This window comes from Watersipora subatra, chromosome 7 (genome assembly GCF_963576615.1).
Source record: "Watersipora subatra chromosome 7, tzWatSuba1.1, whole genome shotgun sequence".
Classification (NCBI taxonomy): domain Eukaryota; kingdom Metazoa; phylum Bryozoa; class Gymnolaemata; order Cheilostomatida; family Watersiporidae; genus Watersipora; species Watersipora subatra.
Window position 1 is genome coordinate 41,948,112 of NC_088714.1, and position 18,461 is coordinate 41,966,572.

Sequence of the window (18,461 nt, forward strand, 5' to 3'; positions counted from 1 at the left end):
AGAGCAGATATATGTTCAGTATAGAGCAGGTGTATGTTCAGTATAGAGCAGATGTATGTTCAGTATAGAGCAGGTGTATGTTCACTATAGAGCAGGTATATGTTCAGTGTAGAGCAGGTGTGTGTTCAGTATAGAGCTGACATATGTCTAGTATAGAGCGGTGTGTGTTCAGTATAGAGCAGGCGTAGACTCCGATAGCGTAAGCGTACCTGTAAATCGAATACACTCAACAATAACAATAGATTTTCCCTGTGAAGCAATAGAAAGCTTTCTTTGAAGTGCAATCAGCTCATTTGCTTTGAATACTCCGTGCTATCTAGTTATTTACTAGCTACATGCAATCCTTTTCTACTGTAAAAAGACATGTGACTAATGGATATGTTGCTGGCGCTAACTGTAACAAATTGATTCACAGGTAAGCTTCGTCTTAAATATTCTTACAGTGTCTCTGTCTGTCAGAAGGTCATGCCTCCACCTGTCTCTGTCTGTCAGAAGGTCGTGCCTCCACCTTTACTAATACTGCCTCTACTGCCCAGTTTTAGTTTTTTTCATGCAAGTTGTTATAAAGTTTTGGCTTGCTTGTATATAATCTGTATCTATATATCTTTGTATATAGTTTGTTTATGTGTGTTGTTTATTGACATATCCTATTCGTCTTTCTCTAGATTTACCAATCTTTTCACTCATCTACATTCTAACATATTTTATAAATAGATTCAAGGTCATCAACAGTGTGTCAAGGCAGCAGTGAATATAGGAAATTTTTTCAAATTATCGAAGGTTATTCCTGCTTGCCTTTGTTTAGTTCTTTTATTACAAAAAGAGATGTAAAGTTAACTTGTTTATTTTATATTTGGGCGTGTCTATAAATAAAAATTTGACATTTAGAGTTATTTGATGCCAACTAAACATGCACATTTGCTTCCATTATAAAATTCTTTGCATTAATTGATGCAGTACTTTCTTGGCTTTCAGATAATATAAAATTTACTGCTTTCAAAATAGTAGTTTCAGAGCTATGAAGTGCAACATGCGTAAATGATAGAGCATCACCAAATGTCTCATCATTTACGAAAGTTGCACTTCATAGCTCCGGAACTACTATTCTGAAGGCAGTAAATTTTATATTATCTGAGAGCCAAAAAAGTACTGCATCAATTAATTCAAAGAATTTTATAATGGGAGCAAATGAGCATGCGTAGTTGTCGTCAAATAACTCTAAATGTCAAATTATTATTTGTGAACACGCCCATTTACAAAAAATAAACATTTAAAAATTTAAACACACTAGACACTGGAATCGTTCAAGTGAAAACAAAAAGCCACACAATAGTGTTACCAACAGTATGCACACGCATGCATACGCATACTATAGTGATTATAATTTACATACCTATGTTACAGCTGCGATATACACGATACCATGAAGGTGGCAACAGCGTTAGAATGATATACAAGAAAGTTTTCGGGTTCCTAATATTTTTCATTGCAGTTACTATAATTCTTTCACTCACAGGTAAGATGACAGTATAACTTTTGCATTTGTACCGCTACAAAAAGCTGTAGGTAGAGGCTTACTGAGTATGTGTCAGTGCACCTTCAGTGCGTGTCAGGGCATTTTTAATGTGTGTCAGAGCACCTTCAGTGTGTGTCAGTGCTTCATATATCTTTACGCAAGCTCTGCAACAGTAATCAGTATGCTATGTACTTCAATGGTTTGTTCTGCACAGACCTCTATTATAGCCTCGATCTCTAACAAGAGTCAGGATCGGTTCCAGGTCAGTAGTCAGCGCTGAGCTCACTTTCTCAGCAGTCAGCACACTATCTGTCTATTCGCATTAAAAGTCAACATTTCATTGCTGCAATGCAAAGATGGTGGCATCAAGTAGCAATACACATTTGGAATGTTTATTCATTGTTCAAGTAACAACCGTGCAAGAGCATGTGTTTGAGTTTGCGTATCATAAGTGTCCATGTTGTTTCATGAGTGTGCATGTTGCGATTGCGCGTATTTTGAATGTTTGTAATGCAAATGTGCGTACTGCAAGCTTGCTATTGTGTTGTGAATTATTGTGTTGGCATCGCAAAGTGTATGTAGTAAACAATATAATTTAGTGTGGTAGACATAAGAACAAAATGCATTGTTATTCTGTTGATCTAATCTCTGTTTATAACATAATTAGCTATCCTCCTTAACAAAAATCGTATAATAATAGTGTATACTATGTACACAAAAAATGTACAGAATGCGACACGATAAATGATAAACTTATCATAAAATCTTCACATAAAACGAAGATACCGTTAACAATACGATGTAGAGAGCTGTATATGAACTGTATATACATTAGTTATATGTATCAGTAGTGATGTATATACGTTAGTAATATTTATACGTTAGTAATGTATATACGTTAGTAATATTTATACGTTAGTAATGTATATACGTTAGTGACTATTCCTTATTCACTCGAGTAATTTAATGGTTTCTGCATAGTGCAGTCTTTAGCTTCTAACTCCAGTAAGTATCAAAAGTTTACGCTGCCAGAAAAAAAATGCTAAAGCTCTTTTAAGATTTTTAGGAGATAGATGCTGATAGCAGTAAAATGAGTTTATGGATTGCACATTGCAATTCTTGCTTTTCCCCAATGTGTAGATTCGCTTTTTTGGTTATGCCATCAATAGTAGATTGAGTGGATGGTAGATTGAGTGGATGGTAGATAGAGTGGATGGTAAATTGAGTGAATGATAGATTGAGTGGATAGTAGATTGAGTGGATGGTAAATTGAGTGGATGGTAGATAGAGTGGATGGTAGATTGAGTGGATGGTAGATAGAGTGGATGGTAGATTGAGTGGATGGTAGATAGATTGGATGGTAGATAGAGTGGATGGTAGATTGAGTGGATGGTAGATAGAGTGGATGGTAGATTGAGTGGATGGTAGATAGATTGGATGGTAGATAGATTGGATGGTAGATAGAGTGGATGGTAGATAGATTGGATGGTAGAAAGAGTGGATGGTAGATTGAGTGGATGGTATGTAGATTGAGTGGATGGCAGATTGAGTGGATTGAGATGGAGTGGGTGGAGATGGTAGATAGAGTGAACGGTAGATAGAGTGGATGGTAGATTTGAGTGGATGGTAGATAGAGTGGATGGTAGATAGAGTGGATGGCAGATTGAGTGAATGGTAGATTGAGTGGATGGCAGATTGAGTGGATTGAGATGGAGTGGATGGAGATGGTAGATAGAGTGAACGGTAGATAGAGTGCATGGTAGATTGAGTGTATGGTAGATTGGGTGGATGGTAGATAGAGTGGATGGAGATGGTAGATTAAGTGGATGGCAGATAGAGTGGATGGCAGATGGAGTGGATGGAGATAGTAGATAGAGATGGAAAATAGAGCGGATGGAATAAAAACCTCATCACAAGTCCCACATGTAAAATTTGTGTCTGCAATCCGTAGCAAATCTTCAGCTCCAAATTGTTCAAATTTCGATCTTGATCAAAACCACCCAATTCAGAACTAGATTTTTTGTTATCTAGATATATGATCTCAGTGTTTGTTGTTTGTAAGCCTTATGTACATGTTATGTACACTTTATGTACACGTTATGTACACGTTATGTACACGTTATGTACACGTTATGTACACGTTATGTTCAGATCATAAAGTTATCTCCCCCCTAGAGTGATAACAGTGCCTTCAACAACACGAGCGTTTCCGGTGCCAACACGGAGTGTTTAGGCCACGCCTCATTTTTGTGCTAGTCAACCGTAGTGATTGACTAGATCAATAACATCAGCTATGAGAATGTTCATGAATTTCCACAGTTAAGATATTAATTATTGCTCATATTAAAAATGATGATTATAGTTTATTTCTCTAATATATGCTTATTATTTAAAGAAATTCAATACCTACATGACTTGCAAAGGTACTGAATAGATAGTGTTAAGTAAGTGAGTTAATGCAATCAGTTACTCATAGATAAGATAGATAGTCATACTGGGGTTGTACTACTTTGGTGTGACGGGAAGCTAATCGACTGCCATCAACTGAAAGTATTGACATTGTTTGGGGATAGAGGGATTCATTGACACCACAGTCCACAAACAGCCCTTGCATGTAATATTAGATTTCAATACATATCAATCAAATACATAGACTAGCTTAAAGTAAAGATGGCCACTAGTTAGTGGACATCCTTGCTTGATGTAAGCAAGCAAAAAGTTTGAAAGTTAGAGTGGCAAATGTTGTTTATATGTTAAATAAAAATAAATTATACTTAATTATATACCAAATTATAAATATATAAAAATAAAATAGACTCTTTTATTAGTTTATTTATTAAATAATTTTTTATTGTAATCATAGCTAAACAGATTATATTTAGCCATTACTTGCTAATTATTTCACATTTACATTTAAACACAATTGCAGTTTCATTTTTCTTCCTAATTTACTTCAACAATAAACTTCTTTCATGATATGAAATTTAAAAGTTGTAGTTGTTTAAAAGGTTGAAAACCTTTACAGTTGTTTTTATTTTCCTCTTAATTCATTTGAACTGCTTAAAAATATTTTTCTCATGATATAAAGTTTAAAAGTTAGAATGGTAAATAATACATAAAAATAAATTTTTTGTCCGAAGACTTTTTTATTACTCGGGTAACGCTTGGCAGTACAGCTCATAGTTGATGGCAGTCGATTAGCTTTCCATCACACTAATGTAATACAACCCCAGTATGAATATCTATCATATCTATGAGTAACTGATTGCATTAACTCACTTAACCCTATCTATTCAGTAGCTTTGCAAGTCATGTAGGTATGGATTCTATGGAATTGCTTTAAATAGTAAGCATATATTAGAGTAATAAACTATAATCATCATTTCTTTAATATGAGCATTAATTACAGTACTATCTCAACTGTGAAAATTCATGGTCCTTGTTTAACCATTCTCATGGCTGATGTTATTGATCTAGTCAATCACTACAATTGCCTAGCACAAAAAAGGGTGCGACCTAAACGCTCCTGTTGGCACCGGAAACGCTCATGTAGTTATCACTCTAGGGGGAAATAACTCTATGGCCCGATGTGTTCAGAACACGTAACACGCCTTCACCCCAACACTCCACGTGATTATCTTACCCCGCTGAGGTCTCCAGCTGACAATCTACCCAGCTTACTCTACTTTGACTAAGCTCTATGCTCATGACATTGCACTCATATTTATTGCAGCTCCTAATCAAAGCACCCAGTTCAATTCCTGGAATAGGCAATGTCTTTTCCCAACTTTTTAGTGACACAATAGTCGAGTTTTTTAGTGGTGCAAGTTTTTCTGTGGGCTGCATCTAGTTTTGAAAAAGGCTGTTTTAAAGTATATGCTATAAAAATGAGTTTTCTGAGCAAAAACCTTTTTATTACCTGTGCAACACTGGGTATTTAGCTAGTATTTTACTAAAATAGAGATCAGGCTGAGCAATGTCTCTAGCTGATGATATTGTTTGATAGCGTTAAATTGCCAAATTGGTGTTTGGTGTGGGCTAGTAGTGGTTTTACTGTAGTGTCTCAGTTTATTCATTGAACAGAGATGGGCCTCGAGTTAATGAGGGCCATTCTCTCATATAGAAGCTTGAGTTAGGTTAGGCCCAATCAAAATGTAGCTTATTCTACCACTACGTTTGTCATTTTATTTCTGAGGAAGTGATATATTTCTCATAGCTTTCAAATGCCTTCATGCAAATAGTTTTTGTAGCTTCCCATAGCTGAGTAATTCTACTCTTGAATAAACTAAACTTGTTGATTGGGAGAAAGAAATGATGACTCCAATCAGAGATATATTTAAAGGAATAGCAACTCCAATCAGAGATATATTTAAAGGAATAACATCTCCAACCAAGATATGTTCAAACAAACAACAAATTTAATAAAAACAATTTTAAAAAGTGCAACTTTCACCAATAGTATTTTAACACTGAAACCCAGCGTATAATAATTTTGAAAGCTGAGTTTTTAATTGCATTATCTTCAAATCAACAAATCAATTACGATGTATCATGCGCAAATACTGTTTTGATTTTTTAATCCTCAAACAAAGGTGAGACATTTTTGTCGTTGTTTATCATTTATATTAAATGACAGATATGAGAGAACGTGTGGTCCACGTAGCTAGGAGCTCCGTAATTGGAGAACCATGTTCCCTGTGAGGTAGTACTAACATGGTTGTCATAAGTAGATATATAACCACACTGATTAATTTGGGAAGATTCATTGATACTCACATACAATATTTTTGAATAAAGAATAAACCTCAAGTATCTTCAAAGCTTCATTTCTTCAATAATACTTTGAACGTACTTCTTTTCAGAGTAGATGATTGTTTGTTTCTACGAAAGTATCAAAAACAGAGCCCTGGTTTGAATGGGAGTAGATTGTTAGTGTATATTGACTGTTTGACAGGTTGTAGCGTGCAACTGGCAAATTCCGTTTACTGAAAAGACACTAATTGAAATCATTAGACGACATGGTGAAATTGTATTAAAACCTCCAGATAATTTTTCAAGTTTGAACTACCTTTAGTTTTGTCTCAAACTTGTTTCCCTTAACTTGAAATTGCTCAGTGATGATTGAATGGCCATGATTGTCAAAATGAAGGAATGACATGTTTGGACAAACACCAGGATTGTATAGTAAATAGCCATTGAATAATATTTCATCCGCATGAGAAATTAGGTTTATATTGCAGGAATGATTTTGGGGCTGTGATGCAGCTAGACCAGTAGTTGAATTGGTAGTCAACTAAGACTGGCACGGTTGAGTTGGTTTGAATCTCCATCTGTATACTGAGTGTAAGAAGTTGTCTCTCTTGTCTATGTGTGACCAGTATGACCAGGGCTGACATAGTTCGTGTAAAACAGTGAAGCATTATATTAACTTAATTAGCGATTAAGGGTTGCCTCCCCTGACAAGTATGATGGCTGTGCACTTGAAGTGATACACTGTCAGGATTCAAACTGGATAAATGGTTTTCATTAGAGATGGGCCTCCCATACATGCAGCAGATAGAGTTAGAAGTGGTAGGTGAAGGTGATGCGAAGGTGTCAATTTACATTTCGATTCCATAGTATGAGTCTCTTAAATATAAGGATAGAACTAAGTTGGGCTACTTCTACTGAGTGATGAAGTTGATGCTAAATGTAGATACAATGCCATGAACACGGTGATGAGTTGTATAGAATATTATCTCTAAGGATATGATTTACTCGAAGTTTCCATACAGCAATAGTGTAGCGACACCTGGGTGCTAGTGCCCAAGCACTACACTGGGCTGACAAGTAGATCATGTTTCCACAGAGTGCCATAATAGAGCGTTGGTTGTGCGACAGACAGAGTAGAGCGTTTGAACAACAAAAATCTTTGCATATAAAGCAACAAAAAAGCAAGACCTATTCGCTAACAAGTGCGACGCTGTTGGTTGCCCAGGCCACTAAATTGTTGTTGAGTGATCGTCATAGTACAAGTACTGGCTTCTTGCTTATGAGATATGATATTTTTGTAGTTTTCTTCTCTTTCCCTATCTCATTGTGTAGAAGTTTGCCTCATTCATAAAGTTGGGTTGTCTTGCTCATCATCATCTCTAGCCAGTCAGAGAGCAGGTAAAGATTGGTGTGCTGCTTGAGCGTTCCGCTATCGTTGTTTTAGAAATCGCTTCTTCAGTATTCTAGAAGCTTCTCTCATTGAGGTAGCATCTTTGCAGATAGGCAACAAGAATGGCTCTGTTCCCGGAAACTGGTTGACTGAGACATTGCAGTTATGTTCTCTTGTTGTGTATTTATCAAAAGTGCTGATGAAAACATTGGAAGCATGAAACATATTTTTAAATGTTTTATGTATAAATGAACATCCAGCACAACACAAGACCAGTGGACATCGAAAGCATGGAAAGATTACAATCGCACACATTAACGGGGCAATTACAGAATTGTTAGCATACTTACCCTAGCGAGCTATATTATAAAAGTGATATCCGTCGTTCAAAGTGCCTGAAGCCATGCTTAGACATTAAGAAAAGAGATTGCTTTCAACAGGAATCCTACTTATGACTTTTAGATCGACCCATTACCAACTGCTCCAATCAGCTGCCTTGCCAATACTTGGCAAGGCAGTTGATTGGTTAATAATTGTCAGTTATTACACCTGATGATCTTTCATGGCCATTGGACTGCCAAGATATTAGTGATAATAACATTCATATCGGACATGTCTACGTCTATGTTGGCTCCAACAAACCATGAGTGTAAAGAGTGTCATACATTCATAGCGATGACGCTATCAATTGTAATAGGAGTATTATAGGTGTAGCTATAGAGCTGCCCGTTTCCAGCAGCCTATATAATAGCGGCTAAATTTCAAGTACGTATAGTAAAACTTAATATAAGAATATATCAGAAGTTGCTGTGACTTTACTGCAGACTTGTATATTGGCCACGGTATACGGATTGAATGAACAGACAACTCCAACAATATCATAACAAGTATGAAGGACAAGAATCTAAAAGCAGTTAAATACTACCATTGATAGTAAAGGTTTAAAACCATCAGATGACATGTTTGATGCCTACACAGACCGGCAGCAGTAAGGTCATAATAAATGAGCAGGAGTTGACTAGCCCTGAGTTAAGGCCATAGAGCTAGGAGTTGTCAATGTGCAGGTGTGAGACAAGCGGATGTGTGCATCAACCAATCAGAGTAGACCTATTAGCTATAGACCTATCAGAGTATAAATTATTAGCTTTAGTAGATCAGTAGCTGGACATAAGAGCGGTGTGCGAGTGTGGTACGGCACCTTTATCTACAATTTGATTGCAGTATTGGCATCACCGTGATTGACATTGATTGTGTATGTAGCGAGTAGACATAAGAGCCTACTTTACTTTTACTCTCTGTTCATTAACTACCATTAGAATGGTAATCCTGTGATAAAAAAACTTAACAATGACATATTTTATGTTGACACAAAATCAATAGCAATATCTACTATGTCAAGAAAAAATAAACTGATTCTGTACAGCATATTAGAAATAATGACCCTGCAGAATGAAGTTAATTCAATAAACCATTAAACATTACATAAAACTTACACATTAAACTAATATAGCTAATATATATATATATATATATATATATATATATATATATATATATATCTATGTATAAACTATAAATTCCTAAGAATTATGAACTAGTATTACTAAAATTAGAGTGCTCAACAATAATATATATATATATATTATTGTTGAGCACTCTAATTTTAGTAATACTAGTTCATAATTCTTAGGAATTTATAGTTTATACATAGATATATATATATATATATACTAATAAATTATCAGTAATTTATTAGTATATAGCTGCTCCAATATATTATATTGGAGCAGCTATATACTAATAAATTACTAATAATTTATTAGTATGTATATATATATATATAATATGTATATGTATATATATGTGTATATATAGCATATGTGGTTTACACTGTAAAGTGCTCAATAATCGAGTCAATTAGAGCTGTGTATGAAGTTTATTAAAAACTACAGGTTAAAATCATTACTACTATTAGTTTCATGCAATCGCGTTGCAATCTTCAGGTAGATTCTACCTGAAGATTGCAAAGCGATTGCATGAAACTAATAGTAGTAATGATTTTAACCTGTAGTTTTTAATAAACTATATATATATATTATATATATACATATGTATATAAATGCAGGTATGCATTGCGAGTGTATGTATTGTAGGTGCATGTGTTGTAAGTGTATGTAATGTAAATGTATGTATTATATGTGGATGCATTGTGAGTGTGTGTACTGTAAGTGTATGTATTATAAGTGTATGTATTGTGAACTAGCCAAATGCTCGGCATTGCACGGCTATTAAAAGACAGCTTATAAACAGTAGCAGGTAATGCAGTTGCCTACCACTTGCCATTAGCCTGGCACGTTGCCAATAACTAATCTGAGTACGCTACTATATGTATTGCTAAACTTACTAATATGAGCCGGGAGAGCAAAGTTTAGTGACATTGCGTAATGCAAAGTGCTATGCGTATTTTTACTGAGATAGCGACTCATATTGCCTTATAAAAACGTTGCATCTCATAAAGCTCAATTAGTAAGATTTTCGCATGGCGATCAAGAGTTTCCGAGATTAAATCCTGCATGAAGCGGAAATTTCTTTTCTAAATTTTAATAGCTATAGCTGGACACACCGAACGACGGACTTTGAGATTTATATTTATATATATATATATATGTAAGTATTGCAAGTGTATGTATTGTAAGTGTACGCATCACAAGTGTATGCATCGCAAGTGTATGCATCGCAAGTGTACGCATCGCAAGTGAATGTATTGTAAGTGTATGTATTGTAAGTGTATGTATTATAAGTGTATGTATTGTAAGTGTATGTATTGTAAGTGTATGTATTGTAAGTGTATGTATTGTAAGTGTATGTATTGTAAGTGTATGTATTGTAAGTGTACGCATCGCAAGTGTATGCATCGCAAGTGAATGTATTGTAAGTGTATGTATTGTAAGTGTATGTATTGTAAGTGTATGTATTGTAAGTGTATGTATTGTAAGTGTATGTATTGTAAGTGTATGTATTGTAAGTGAATGTATTGTAAGTGTATGTATTGTAAGTGTATGTATTGTAAGTGTATGTATTGTAAGTGTATGTATTGTAAGTGTATGTATTGTAAGTGTATGTATTGTAAGTGTATGTATTGTAAGTGTATGTGTATTAAAGTTAACAGCTAAAGTTATTAACTGTCATCTGGTCATTTGAAGAGATCCGGTGGACATCATCACTCTTTCACAATCATCTTATATTTCATTTTTGAATTAACATCAATGATAGTAAAAATGTCACACTTAGTTGTGTTTTTCATTTTGATGTAAAAACAAATGTGTTACCTGTTTTCAGTTTTAAGCAACATTTACTACCCGTATGTTGCAGGTAAGTCTACTACACAATTATTGGTTTGCTTTTCTGTATTTTTCATTAAAACAATATTCTAAGTGGGTGACTGTCATTGCACCTCTAACAATTTTAATTGCTCATTTGCATAACATCCTGACCTGCTTTACTTTTTGCTACAGATCAAAAGATTTTTTTTTAATCGCGTCATGCATGCACACGCCATGGCATAGCTAGCTTGGTGCGCGCAGATGTAATAGCAGAGCTAGCTTGATGTATGCACATGTAATAGCAGAGCTAGCTTGATGTGGGCACCTGTAATAGCAGAGTTAGCTTGATGTGTGCACATGTAATAGCAAAGTTAGCTTGATGCATGCACATGTAATAGCAGAGCTAGCGTGAAGCGTGCACATGTAATAGCAGACATAGATTGATATGTTCACATATAATAGTGTAAATCAAGCTGCCCACTCCTTTACTTTCCACAAGACAGTCAAGCAACAAATAAACACCAAGTGTTTAATCACTAAATAATATATAATTCAGCACAAATACGTGTATATATAAATACATGAATTCAAATGTGTTGGCAACAATTTACAGTCCAGTGGAGAGCTTGCGTTGCTTTATTGAAACGATGGCGTTTCCTTCGTTTATACAATCACATTGCATTTGGCTCCGTCCACTTTTATATTTATTTATCGCTTCGATTTCTGATTATTTACCTGGTCATGCGAGTCTGCCGAGCCTTCTCCAATGACAAGAAGGCTTGGTTCGGTGATCACGATGACCGAGGAGTCGGTCTCTAGTAGAGACTCCCTATGGCTCTGATCAGAGATCTGCTGCTGCCATTCCTATTGTGGGAAAGTTTTACTTGGTCCAGAATTGTTATGTTTCAAAATTATCCACAAGTTAGTCAAAGAATGTTCGATGTTGGCCTACAGTTGAACTTAAGCTATGCTCCTTATTGGTTACACGAACGTTGGTATCCATCATGGCTACTAATAGCATACAGGTATAAGATTGTCTGTTTGCTAATGAACTACTAAACACTTCAATGTCTACTATAACAATCATCTCATCTCTAAAAAAATAATTTTGTGAGACCACATGTAAAGTTATACCTTGGAAGCCCACTTAGAAAGTAGCACAAAAGAGCCTTTTATGTAGTTTATTTTTTGGTGACAGATTTATTCTGTGCTTTATGACTCCTAAACTTTCAAACACAATTGTTAGTATAGCCTGTGCTCTTGCTAGTTTTCAGGTTAATCAAATGGCCTAACCTATGTTTTGAATTCGCGCTAAGCTACAAGCTTTTTATACAAGCTATAAATATTTTGAAACCATTAAGGTGTGAAAATGTGAGTGGATTGACATTATTAACTTGTTTTCATCCGTGAATTTTTGACATCGGTATGACCTTGGTGTATGTACTTTCTTAATATTGGTATGACCATGGTGTATGTACTTCCTTAATATCGGTATGACCTTGATGCATGTACCTCCTTAATATCGGTATGACTATGCTGTATGTACTGTATTAATATCGGTATGACCATGATGTATGTACTTCCTTAATATCGGTATGGCCATGATGTATGTACTTCCTTATTATTGGTGTGACCATGATGTATGTACTTTGTTAATATCGGTATGACCATGATGCATGTTCTTCCTTGATATCGGTATGACCGTGGTGTATGTACTTCCTTAATATCGGTATGACCATGATGTATGTACTTCCTTATTATTGGTGTGACCATGATGTATGTACTTTATTAATATTGGTGTAGCCATGTTGTAAGTATTTCATTAATATCGGCATGACCATGATGTATTGTAACTCCTTGAAATCAAATAATTGTGAGCCACACATTTTTATATTTCCAGAGTTTGATAATTAGCGCAGATATATTAGTAGTTACTAATTTCAGGACGCTATGGGGAAACTCCAATAGAGAATTTTGGCGAGTTTCAGAAATTGCGACAAAGTCAGGCTCAAGCAGTTAGAACCCAAAGTTTTACCACACAGAATCTTAAAGAAGTAAATAAAAGTAAGTTATCTCTAATTTCGAGAGAAGAAGTCAATGCTGAACAATGGAAGAACAATGGGAAGAACGCTAGTATGACAGAAAGCAGTACAAAAACAAAGACTAGAGATAGAAAAATTAAGACTCTGAGGCTTAGAGTAGGTATCAGACGCGCCACCAAACCTAAGCTATTGAAATGCGGTAAATATCAGTGTTCTATTCAGAGCGGAGGAAAGCCGGGACATGCAGATTTAACCATGTTCAATGTAGACAGTGTAGAGCATTTTAACATTCCACCGAGGAAACGTGCAGGAGAGCTATGGGCGTTTCAAACTACAGAGCCACAGTGGTTTTCTGCAAAAGACCAATATAAATGGAACGGTTTATTCAACTACTCTGTGACATATGTCGCTGGAACAGATGGTGCTCGATATAATTTTGCTGACACTCTGTCAAAGAAAGCATCAAGAACTTTTGCAGAGTTTGCTGCCATTAAGACCGAACGTGAAGCAAAAGCACTCTGGTTTGTATCCCATTGCAGACAGCCGAACAGGAAACTGCAAGTGACGAGCGCAAGAGATGTGTATGTGCAAGAGTTAGTTAAATATATCGCTGTTGATGTTTTCACTCGGCAGCAGAACTGTCGAGAATTATTTGGCTCTTTAATAAAAAAGGAAGATCCTGAGAAGCCTCCTAAGCTAAATCAATATACCTTCTATCTCGCCTTTGAGAACTCACTCTGCAAAGACTATATTACGGAGAAACTATGGAAGGTTCTAGAAGCAAAATCGTATACAATACCCGTTGTGCTAGGAGGTCTCTCCATAGATGAGTATAAGTTAGTCGCTCCACCAAACAGTTTTATACACGTTAAGAACTTCTCGTCACCAAAGGCCTTAGCAGATCATCTTAAACATGTAGCGGAGAATGATGATGCCTTCAATTATTACATGCAGTGGAGAAATGAATATGATCTTAGACTGAGAGGTACATTTGTAGGTAAGCTTTTGATGACAAGTTATTACGAGCAGCAATACTTATCAGTCTGGTTGACAGTGCAAGGGCTATGCATAAATTTTATTATAGATATAGCTGCAATTCTTAGTTTAACAACATTGAATGACATAAAATATAAATCGACAAAATAGTTCAATCTATATTAATAAATCCAACTTTGTCACTGTGTGGGGGTTGTGTGGTGTATGTGTGGAGTGGTATAGTGTGTGTGAACACACATGCGTGTGTGGGGTGGGGGTGTATGTGTGTGGAGTGGTGGTGTGGTATGTGTGGTATGTATGTGGTGGTGTGGTATGTGTGGTATGTTTGTGGGGTGTGGTGTGTGTGTGCGTGGTGTGTGTGTGGCGTGTGTGTAGTGTATGGTGCGTGTGTAGTGTATATGCATGTGTGCATGCATGCGTGTGATTGTGTGTGCGTGCGTGTGTGTTTGAATGTGGTGTAAGTGGTGTTTGTGTCTGCCGTGTGTGTGGCATGTGTGTGTGGCGTGTGTGTGTGTGTGGCATGTATGTGTAGCGTGTGTACAGTGTGTGTGTGTTGTGTGTATGCAAGTGTGCATGCATATGTATGTGTGTGCATGAGGGTGTGCACATGTGCACATGCATGTGTGTGTTGCGTGTGGTCTTTTGTGTGTGTGATGTGTGTGTGTGTGCACGCGTGTATGTAAGTGTGCCTGTACGCATGCACGCCTAAGTGTGCGCATGTGTGTGTGTGTGAACATGTGTGCATGTCTGCATGTGTCTGTGTGCATGTGTGTGTGTGCATGCGTGTGCACACACGTGTGTGCCTGTACGTGTTTATGTGTGTCCGTGCATGAGTGTGTGTGCATGCATGCGTGTGTGCATGCATGTGTGTGCGTACACGCATGCGTGTGCGTGTGTGTGTCATGTGCCATCATGATCATGGCCAGACTTGCTGCTAGTAGGAGATATTCGTACACAACATTATTTGTGGGTATAAAAGGGTTTGAGTATATTAAGAGATTTTAGCAAGAAACAAGGTTTCATTTTTCCATTAATAATTCCGTCAAACAAAAATATCTGCTATTTTGGACCGAGGACTATGTAATCCCATTCCTCACATTAGCTTGAAAACTTTGATTGTCGCTATGCTTACTAAATGTAAAAATTTATGTATTGCTTACACATGTCCTACAACAAAGTAGAACTCTGCTCAGCTACAGGATTTGTCAATGTTTGATAGCCACATTCAAAAGATTTCCAGTCTATTTAGTATAGTCTTTAATCTATAGTTCTATATGATCTATAATCTATAGATTCTAAACCTTAGTACAGTCTATAATGTATAGATCATAGACCTTAGACCGTTAATGCTACACACAAAAACATTGAGTTTAGGTAATAGAATTTGAATTATAGACAATAGACTATGAACTATAAAGTATAGTCTGCAGACAGTATCCTATAGACTATGGCCTACATAATATTGACTACTGATTATTGCCTATTGCCTATAGATTATCAACCCTTAGTTATAGACTACTGCAAATAAGTGAGATAATCTTGCTAGAGGTTTCTGAAATGAAAGCTGAGAGCTAAAATGAAAGTTTACACCTGTTGTATTTTTATCCATCTTATACTCCTTTGTCTAGGAATGAGCTGCTATTACTGCAAGCTAGCTCACACGAGACCACCAGGAATATGGAACACATTCAGCAAAGACTTTGGTTCTCACAACTGCATAAACATGACAGCTTCCGCTGATCACTGTCCTTACTACAACCTTTCTTGTCCTAGCCCAAGTATGTCCCACAAAGATTTGTCATGACAGCGTTCACAAGCAATATCTACGGATATTTCGCTAAAATCACATTATTTTTGAAAATTAATAACTGAAAATGGTAAAAGAATGTTCTCTCAGGAAACAAGTATTTGTATGCTAAAAGCTAAGTAATAAAAATCATAAAAATATTAATCAGTCTTATTTACTTCCTCTTATTGATGCCTGTCAGCAGTTGTTGTTGCTCATGTCAGCAGTTGTTGTTGCTCATGTCATCAGTTGTTGTTGCTCATATCAGCAGTTGTTGTTGCTCATGTCAGCAGTTGTTGTTGCTCATGTCATCAGTTGTTGTTGCTTATGTCAGCAGTTGTTGTTGCTGATGTCATCAGTTGTTGTTGCTCATGTCATCAGTTGTTGTTGCTCATGTCAACAGTTTTTGATGCTCATGTCAGCAGTTGTTGCTCATGTCAGCAGTTGTTGCTCATGTCAGCAGTTGTTGTTGCTCAGGTCATCAGTTGTTGTTGCTTATGTCAGCAGTTGTTGTTGCTCATGTCATCAGTTGTTGCTCATGTGATTAGTTGTTGTTGCTCATGTCAGCAGTGTTTGTTGAGCATGTCATCAGTTTTTGTTGCCCATGTCAGCAGTTGTTGTTACTCATGTCATCAGTTGTTGTTGCTCATGTCAGCAGTTGTTGTCGCTCATGGCAGCAGTTGTTGTTGCTCATGGCAGCAGTTGTTGTAGCGTATGTCAGTAGTTGTTGTTGCTCATGTCAGCAGTTGTTGTTGCTCATGTCATCAGTTGTTGTTAATTATGTCATCAGTTGTTGTTGCCCATGTCATCAGTTGTTGTTGTTGCTCATGGCAGCAGTTGTTGTTAGTTATATCATCAGTTGTTGTTGCCCATGTCAGCAGTTGTTGTTGCTCATGTCTGCAGTGGTTGTTGAGCATGTCAGTAGTTGTTGTTGCTGATGTCATCGGTTGTTGCTGCTCATGTCAGCAGTTGTTGTTGAGCATGTCAGCAGTTGTTGTTGCTCATGCCAGCAGTTGTTGTTGCTCATGTCATCAGGTGTTGTTGCTCATGTCAGCAGTTGTTGTTGCTCAAGTCAACAGTTTTTGATGCTCATGTCAGCAGTTGTTGCTCATGTCAGCAGTTGTTGTTGCTCATGTGATCAGTTGTTGTTGCTCATGTCAGCAGTGTTTGTTGAGCATGTCATCAGTTTTTGTTGCCCATGTCAGCAGTTGTTGTTGCTCATGTCATCAGTTGTTGTTGCTTATGTCATCAGTTATTGTTGCTCATGTCAGCAGTTGTTGTTGCTGATGTCATCAGTTGTTGTTGCTCATGACAGCAGTTGTTGTTGCTCATGTCAGCAGTTGTTGTTGCTTAACAGTGTTACTGTACTATCAATTATAATTGTGTCACTCTACCGTCAGTTATAACTATGTTAGTCTCCTATCAGTTATAACTGTGTTGATCTATTATCAGTTATAATAGTGTCACTCTACTATCAGTTATAATTGTGTTACTTTACTGTCAGTTATAACCATGTTACTCTACTGTCAGTTATAACTGTGTTACTTTAGTATCAATTATAACTGTGTTATTCTAGTATCAGTTATAACCGTGTTACTCTACTATCAGTTATAATTGTGTTACTCTTGTATCAATTATAACTGTGTTACTTTACTGTCAGTTATAACCGTGTTACTCTACTGTCAGTTATAACTGTGTTACTCTTGTATCAATTATAACTGTGTTACTTTACTATCAGTTATAACAGTGTTACTCTACTGTCAGTTATAACTGTGTTCCTCTAGTCACAATTATAACTGTGTTACTTTACTGTCAGTTATAACCGTGTTACTCTACTGTCAGTTATAATTGTGTTACTTTAGTATCAATTATAACTGTGTTATTCTAGTATCAGTTATAACCGTGTTACTCTACTATCAGTTATAATTGTGTTACTTTTGTATCAATTATAACTGTGTTACTTTACTGTCAGTTATAACCGTGTTACTCTACTGTCAGTTATAATTGTGTTAGTCTACTGTCAGTTATAACTATGTTAGTCTCCTATCAGTTACAACTGTGTTGATCTATTATCAGTTATAATAGTGTCACTCTACTATCAGTTATAATTGTGTTACTTTACTGTCAGTTATAACCGTGTTACTCTACTGTCAGTTATAACTGTGTTACTTTAGTATCAATTATAACTGTGTTACTCTTGTATCAATTATACCTGTGTTAGTTTACTATCAGTTATTACTGTGTTACTCTTCTATCAGTTATAACTGTGTTACTCTACTGTTGGTTATAGGTGAGGTAGATGGTACTACAATAAGAGGTAATGCTTCTTGTTTAGATTTCGTAGGCCGTAGCTCAATACTATAATCCATAACATGCCTAAATGTCAATCAGGCCTCTGTTTATTTTATTCTGTTATAAACACCAAGCTTTAGCCCTTAACACTTGAGTGTTTATGAATGGCACAATAATGCATGAGCAACGTTGGACTTGACTGTACATGTATCTAGTTCGGATCATCTTGAAGACTGTAACTTCTCAATTTTAAGGTAGGATGGTAATTGGTAATGATAATTAGGTAGCATATATTTTCTTAACTGCATCAATTTGCCACTCTTAGCTTCCACTTCTGCTAATTTACACAAATCTGCTATCAAAC

The 18,461-nt window shown here is 36.2% G+C and overlaps 1 protein-coding gene across 1 annotated transcript; it reads left to right on the plus strand.

Annotated features, from left to right (window-relative positions):
• Window positions 1-324: 324 nt before the first annotated feature.
• LOC137400214 (glycoprotein 3-alpha-L-fucosyltransferase A-like) lies at window positions 325-15,889 on the plus strand. Its single transcript, XM_068086541.1, has 3 exons — window positions 325-415; window positions 12,926-14,020; window positions 15,648-15,889. Exons 2-3 carry the CDS (start codon window positions 13,117-13,119, stop codon window positions 15,821-15,823), a joined length of 1,080 nt encoding a protein of 359 aa, XP_067942642.1. The 5' UTR covers window positions 325-415; window positions 12,926-13,116; the 3' UTR covers window positions 15,824-15,889.
• Window positions 15,890-18,461: the final 2,572 nt, after the last annotated feature.